The sequence below is a fragment of the Fukomys damarensis genome, unplaced genomic scaffold (assembly GCF_012274545.1).
Source record: "Fukomys damarensis isolate Sample0158 unplaced genomic scaffold, DMR_v1.0_HiC HiC_scaffold_6, whole genome shotgun sequence".
NCBI classification, from domain to species: domain Eukaryota; kingdom Metazoa; phylum Chordata; class Mammalia; order Rodentia; family Bathyergidae; genus Fukomys; species Fukomys damarensis.
In genome coordinates, this window is record NW_022900918.1 from 43307690 (window position 1) to 43315458 (window position 7769).

The window sequence follows — 7769 nt, forward strand, 5'->3', positions numbered from 1 at the left end:
TCACTATGTAGTTAAGACTGACCTGGAACTCACTATGTAGCCCAGGCTGGTCTCGAACTCACAGCGATCCTCCTGTCTCAGCCTCCAGAGTGCTGGGATTATAGGCGTGCACCACCACACCCAGTTACAAAGGATTTTTTTTTTTGATGCAGGGTCTCCCTCTGTTCAGGCTGGCCTCCAATTCCTAGCAATCTTCCTGCCTCAGCCCCTCCAGTGCCGGGATTACAGGCATGCCACAACACCTAGCCAAAGATTAAAAAAATAGAAAAGTGGCCTTTAAAAAGCCTCATTTCCCTGCTTTTGTGTAAGGCGGCCTGCCCAGACCTTCCTTCCAGCTCTTTCCCTTGCCCCACCACAGGCTGCGCTCTCCTCACCCTAGTCCCACCCTCACCCCAGCTCCCACACCTCAGGCCTCAGGGCACCCACAGAGGGTTCCACACACCCAGGGCTTCCAGCCTTGTGCTGCCCCTGAGAGCAGGGAGGCACCCTAGGCAGCTCAGGGCCCATCGAGGGCCCCCCACCAGGCAGGAGAGGCCTGTGGGGACTGAAGGGAGGGGTGGGGGGGCAGGATGACCATGTGCGCGTCTCCAAGTGCGTTCTACTTGGGGTCTGCTGCTCACAGCGTCCCTTTCCCTGAACATTCCGATGTCCGGGAGCCCGAGCTGGAGGGACCTGGAGGGCGGAGGGGCTGGGACCCCAGGGAGGGAAGCAGGGATGAGGGGGGGAGGAGAGGGGAGGCGGGATCAGGAGCAGGGGCGGGGCCACCTGGGCCACCCTGTGGGCTGTTGCTGTCACGCAGGGAGCGACACAGCCAGGATCTGTGGTGCCCTCCTCCCCAGCCAGTATGCAGCCGCCTGCGCCCCCTGTGCCCGGGCCCCTGTCCCTGCTGGACACCACAGGTGAGCGGCGCGGCTCAGTGGGACAGGGGTGGCTGGCGGGGAGCCGTGCCTGGCTCCAGCGGGAGGGTCTGTCCCTCTGACTCTTCTGAGCTTGGACTACACAAACTGTCTCCAGCTCCTCTGTCCCCTCCGTCTTTCCTCTTGGACTCTCTGAGTCGGTGTCCACTTCACTCTGACCTGTCCGATCTATCCCTAGAGGACAGACCCTGCTTGCCAGCGGGCCACCATGCAGCACTTTTCTCTGCTCTCCTGCCCAATCTAGTGCTCAGGGAAGCACCCTTTTCAAGGAACCAAGTAGCGTCTTCCTGCATGGAAGTGGCAGAGGTGCTTACAGTTTTAGGGCATTGTTTCATTTTGGGGAACACCCCCTTCACCATCAATTCACGGAATCACTAATTGTTGATTTCCCAAATGCAGCTATGCAGGGAAAACAGGAAGCCTTTTCCTGGAGGGACTGGGAGCCAGGGTGTCACCCAGGGCTCTTGTCCCTTGCAGTGACAAAGTGGAGGTGGGGATTGGGATGTTACCTTGTCAAGGACCTGGGGCAAACCAATTGCTGAGTCCAAACTGTTTCCCATTGGATGGTGAAGAGTGTGCTCTTTGTCGGCTTCATTCCACGCTCATCCTCCAGGACAGGGTTGCTTGGTTAGTGTCTGATTACCACCTATGGCTACTTATTTGCTAACCAGCCGCTACTGTTGCTGTACTAGAATGACTTAATGGCTTATATAGCAAATGATTTAGTTTTTCTTCTGGTAAGGAACTTTAAGCCTTAGGCATAACATTTGGCATTGGTCTTTATTAAAAGATTCAAAGCCAGGTGCAAAGGCTGCCCGAATTCCCCACCGGTCAGAGGCCTGAGGTGGAAAGATCACTTGACTTCATGAGTTTAAGACCAGGCTGGGCAGCATAGTGAGACTTCGTCTCAAAAAATAATACGCAAAAATTAACAGATCCCAAATACCAGTGTGGCTGGGTAGGGCAGTGGGTGTTTTATCTCTCTCCTTCTCTGCTGTCACTCTGAGTGTTGCTTGTAAATCAGGACACAGGCACACTGAGGACTGGGGCACATCTCCACCCCCCACTTTGGGATCAGTTTCTTGTCCCTGTGGCCTACAGAGATTTTTTTTTTTTTTATGGGGTCTTTCTGTCTTGCACAGGCTGTGCTTGAACCTCTGGGCTAAAGGACACTCTTGCCTCAGCCTCCTGAGTGCTGGGACCAGAGAGGCATCCTGCGCCCAGCTACTACATTTAAATGAACACATTCTGGGGTCTCGGTCTAGGGAAAAGGCAGGCCCTGGCTCAGCCACCTCCAGTCTCCGTGAGGGAAGCGGGGTCTTCTTGTCCCAGGGTGAAGAGCAGCTGTGGTGAACACTTGTCATGGGATAGGGCCAGGGCCACCGCAGTGGGGGTGGGCTCCACTCTCCTCTCTCAGCCATGTGCCTGGGCTCTGGGTGCCGAGGGGTACAGTATCTGCCTTGTATCCTCCTGGCTTGAGCTCCCGAGGTCCACAGTGTCCAGGGTCCCAGCCAGCTGGCTGGACCAGTCCTAATCCTAGGCGATGTGTGTGTTACCTCAGGCACTGTCTTCTTGTCTTTGCCCTCAGCTGAGGCCTTGATGGACATTGGGGTGCAGAAGCAAAATCTCCAGAAGTTCTGGGTGTCGCCTGTCATGGTCCAGCTGCTGATGCACTCACACACACACATGTGCCACTTATTACATGACACACATGTGCACACGCTCAAGTCCAGTTCACCCACCGGCACATGTGCACAGCCAACACATATGCACACATATGCTCTTAGTACCACAAGCACACTCATGTGGGCACACATGCACGCTTGCACACATGTGCACAGAGCACCGACTGAGAACTTTGGCTCAAGTTTGCTGGTCCGAGGGCTGAGCCTCTCCTGTCCGCCCAGCTGTGTGGCTCTTGGCTGTGGCAGCAGAAGGCAGGCATGTCTGAGGGCCACGGCCACAGTGAGGGTTCTCAAGAGCTGCTTCCAGTCCAGACCCTGGGGAGGGATCGGTGGCAGAGGACACAGGCAATGAGATTCCTTCCTGCCTGTTTCTGGGCCCTGTGGCAACTGGAGCCTGGGTTGTCAGAGCAGTGGCTGGCAGTGCAGTGCCCTGCTCCCTTGCCTGACTGCTTGGGCACCTCTGCTCTGCCATCCCAAGTCTCTTGTGGCCCTCATGCCCATATGGCTGCTGGCTTTGCCCTCATCTGTTCCTCCCAGGCAGAAGGCAGAGTGAGGGGATACAGGCTGAGGACAGCTTCCCAAAGACATTTCTGGGAATCCCACCATACCCTCCTGAGCCCTGAGCATGGCAGGGCTGGTGCTGCCCCTTCAGGCACGATTGGTCCACACCAAGAGCTGGCCTGAGAAGAGCAGATTGCCAGCTTAGTCTCCTCCTCCTCTTCTTGGCCCGGAGCTGCCAGGAACGAGGCAGAAGGACCCCCCTGGCCCGGCAGTGTGTTGGGGGCACAGGGCGAGGTCCTCCCTGATGGACGTGGTGTCAGTGCTGGGCGCGCCTGGCTTGGTGGGGGCCTAGGGTCAGAGGCATGAGGGGCTGGCGGTCTGGGAGGTGGCACTGCCTATGGCATGGGTACTGCAGGCATCTGAGCCCCGGCCTGCTCCGGCTCCTGGTCTGATGAATGCAGGGGCACCATAGAGACGGCAGCCGTGGAAGAAGTCACCCAGGGCCATGGCAGGGGTGGGGGATGGTCCCAGGAGGGGCAGTACAGGGACCCGGGCTTAGGACTCAGGGAGACGAGAGGAAGGTGGGCAGGGTCGTGGGGGTCTGGGCATCCGCAGGTTGAGGAGGAGCCTGGGGTCTTGAGAGACAGACCCCGAGCTGCTATGTTGAGGGAAAAGGCGCCTACGGACTGTCACACTGACGCTCCTGTCCGTCCTCCTCACGAAGGGTCCACCCGGAGGAGGCGAACCTCCCTGTGGTTCGTAGGGTCCCTGCTGCTGGTGTCTACCCTCATCCTGACTGTCGGCCTTGCTGCCACCACCAGGACGGAGAATGTGACTGTGGGCGGCTACTACCCTGGCATTATTGTGAGTCCTGGGCCTTAGGGGTGAGCAGGCTGTGGTGCCCATGTGGGGGATGCGGTGCCACAGAGCGGGGTCCCCTGGGCCTCAGAATGGTGATGAGACAAAGGCTGCTGTCAGAGGACCTTGAGGGGCCAGGATCCAGCACTGTCCAGGTGGCCGGGTGGCACAGGGCTAGGCATGGGGTGCAGAGTGAGGTCACTCCATGCACACTGAGGGAACCCTCCCGGAGTCCCAGCCGGGCTTCCTGCCAGGAGCTGCTGTGAAGATCCGTTCGCAATAGCAGCACCTTGGGACCCCAGAGAGCTTGATGGGGTGACAGCACCCTGCCATCAGGTCTAAACGTAGCTGTAGCACGAAGCTTCACGCTGCCAGGAGGCTGTGCTGGCATTCTCGTTGATGACGGCAGTAATGAAGTCCGTGCCTCTCCACCCGTCATGGGCAGCAGGCCAAGACATCTGGAAATGAGGCGACTGAGCCGTGGCTCGTGCTGACACCATCTGCAGGAGCAGACATGGTGCTGACAAGGCTGCCCTCAGCACCTGGACATGTCTGCAGACATCAGTGACACACCCCTGTGATTCCAGCAGTCAGGAGGCTGAGGCAGGAGGATCGCACGAGGTCAAGGCAAGCCTGGGCCACATAGTGAAACCCTGTCTGAAAAAATGAGAAACAAAACAACAACAACAAAAAAATCCAAGCACCTCTCTTGTTGTCTGTTTCCTCTTTCTACTGACTCTTACATACTTAGATACATGGTTTCACTATGTTTAATTCAGGAATAAACGGACAAAAAACAACTTTCAGAGAAAGCTTTCTAGTACAACTGTGTGAAGCTGCGTTAGGGACTGGCCTCATACTCCATTTTTTGGTCATATTTTCTGGGCAGGAAAGGAGCCCTGGAATTCCATAGCTAACAGTTGTAAAGATGCCTCCTCCTGAAGTTTTTGCAAAATATCAAGCTCACCCTCCCGTGTTACAGCTGGAGAGGAATGGGCTCCCGGAGGACCTGTGTCCTAAATCACAGGCACACAGCTGAAGCCGCCTGCATCTACCCCAGGCAGAGAAGGGACCCCCATCTCGAGGGAGACCCAGGAGCAAGCACCATACTGCGGAGCAGATCTTGTTCAAATTAAGAAAATGAAATGTAGTAAGACAAAATATGTTAGCACATTCATGTTGGGTGGACTTTGATATTGATTTATGTTTTGGTTCTTTTGAGATAGGCTCTCACTATGTAGTTTGTGCTGGCCTTGAATGCTCAGCAGTCCTGCCTCAGCCTCCCAAATGGACTCACAGGTGTGCACCACCACGCCCATCATTTGTTTGTTTGGACTTTGATATTTGTGAGCTGTGGAATCTCAAAACTCAGCACCGAAGAGATCATAATCTTTCCCCGAGGACTCCCATGTTATGGGTGGGAACCACATGTGTACATGTGTGTCGTCCTGACATGTGGCCAATGAGGAGTGACTGTGGGTCTGACTCCTGCCCAGTCCACTGAGCAGCCCTAGCTGCCCACGCCCAGTCTGAGTGCAGCTCCTTTGAGGACTTGGACACAGATGGCAGAGACTGCCCCTGAGACAGCTGTCCTCACTGTCACGCTCCGCCGGCCCCATCCTTCCTTCAGGGAGGCCCCTGCACATCTGCCCCAGATGTTTTCTCTCCTCCTCCAGCCCCAGGGCAGGGCCCAGAGCTGGTGCCTGTGTCCCAGGGTGCTGTGGCGGGTTCAACTGAGCAATGCCCAACCCTCGAAGCTGTCCTTACAAGAGTGCTCTGGGTCTCTCAGAGAGGCCAGGGGGACACTTGTCCCTCCCTGGGTCAAGAGGAGATGAGTGGTGCCGGGCTCATCCCGCTAGTTTAGCACAGCAGGGGTGAGGGGATTCTGGGGTACAAAGGGTCAGGGGTGTGGCTGACTGCTGGCTGTGTCAGAAGCCGATCAGAACCTTCTCCTCTTGTTTCTCTTTGGTCTCAGCTGGGTTTTGGATCTTTCTTGGGAATCATTGGCATCCACCTGGTGGAGAACAGAAGACAAATGGTAAGAAAACACATTTCTCCCTAGGTGGGCCGGGGGTGCAGTCACAGCCTGGGTTCCAGGGCAGCTGCCTCCACAGCCTGGAGCAGGGCAGGAGGGCACTACACACACTGTGGCCTAAGTGAGTGTCTTGGGGTGCTGGGCTGTGCTCAGAGTTGCCCAGATGGAAAGAGGAGGGGTGGACGGGAAGGAGCTGGGCTGTGATGGTGCAGGTACAGTGTGGACGCCCTGGGTGGACATCGAGGGCGTCACTGGCAGTTTCCTTTGTCATCTGTCGAGTGGATGCATGGTCTGGGCTGATACTGGCTGATACATGTCTCCAGGACTTCCCGATGCAGGGAGGTTGCTGTATGCTGCAGAGGTGCTGACAGTGGGGAGCTGAGTGGAGGGCAAACAGGGGCTCTAGGAACTATTTTCCTGCTGTTCTAGTTAATCTGGAATTGTTTCGGAAGGAAAGCTTAAAAAATGTAAAGAAGTGACCAACAGACGTAAGAAAGGCGTCCACCCTCCTTAATAGTCAGAGAAATGCAACTCAAAATAAGGTGGGGTTTTTTGCCCATCAGATCATCAGACCTTAAAAAATCAATAACTTCAAATGTCATTCAGCATAGGAGGAAACGGGCAAAAGAGCTGGCATTTTTACTGGACTTTCTGTGGTAAAAGTGCAAAGGGCTTAAATATGTCCTTTGCAGAAACATTGTGTTACTGTGCTTTGGCGGAATCGATCCCACAGACACACTCATGTGCACGCCTACTGCTTTTACATGGTCACGTTTAGAGGCTGTATAGTAGTTCACAGTGAGAAGAACCTGCGCACTGTTTAAATGGCACCTTGTCAGCAGTGAGCTGCTTCTGGTTCTACTAAACACAGGCTGAACAGTGGTTTCCAGGGGATGCAGTTACAGAAAAGGTAGATGAGCACACTGTGTGTATGTATGTGCATGTGTGTGCTCATGCGCGTATGACAGGAGCAGAGGCTGAGTCCCTTCTCCGGAGCTGTGAGGGAGCAGAGAGGACAGTGTGTCCCTGTCTGAGAAGGAAGGTGCACAGAGCACCCCACGGGCAAGTTGAGTGTGCTGGCCTGTCTCACAGCAATGTCCCAAGAGAGGCAGAAGGAACTGGCAGTGTCCTGCAGGGAACCAGGTTCGAGCTGGGACTTTGAGCTGCATGTGAAAAATGTTCTTGTTCTCCTCTTCTGCTTCTAGCTGGTGGCCGCCATTGTGTTCATCAGCTTTGGGGTGGTGGCTGCCTTCTGCTGTGCCATTGTGGACGGTGTGTTCGCAGCGCAGCACATGGTGAGTACGGCACTCACAGCTCGGCACATTGTCCATCCAGGGTGGTGTCCACACAGGATTGGCACTGCACCCTGCCTGTCCCATTGCTGAGCCCTCAGAGGGTGCTCGTCCCCATCGACCTCTAGGTGATGGTGGATGCTTGGCGCCACTCTTAGGGCAGCAGTAGCAGTGTTTTGGGAAAGAGACAAAAACCCTGCAGTCATAAAATACGTGCAGACCGGGGTCCCTGAGCCTTTACAGATCACACGTGGCACCTTAATTTCTGTGTCCTCTGCCCCAGCAGTTATAAGCACTTTGAAATCACAAGGTTCCTCTTCTGGCCCTGAAATTCACCCAAGGCAAGAGTTCTGCCTTGTCTCAGCGTCCTCATCATTTGATGCCGCATCTGCTCCGGGAATGGCAGAGATGGACGATGGGCACATGGAGGGGTGTATGGTAGAGTGGTCGGACAGGGTGATATGGGCGGGTGTGGGTAGAG

At 55.5% G+C, this 7769-nt stretch overlaps 1 protein-coding gene across 1 annotated transcript in view; it reads left to right on the top strand.

The window, feature by feature from the left end:
• Window positions 1-790: 790 nt before the first annotated feature.
• The window catches only part of Tmem255b (transmembrane protein 255B), a 15475-nt gene continuing 8496 nt past the window's right edge, over window positions 791-7769 (top strand). Inside the window, exons 1-4 of the mRNA XM_010619910.2 lie at window positions 791-899; window positions 3828-3967; window positions 5937-5999; window positions 7202-7291. Of these exons, the coding sequence (XP_010618212.1) occupies window positions 845-899; window positions 3828-3967; window positions 5937-5999; window positions 7202-7291 (348 nt within the window). The 5' untranslated portion in view covers window positions 791-844. The remainder of the gene's footprint in view (window positions 900-3827; window positions 3968-5936; window positions 6000-7201; window positions 7292-7769) is intronic.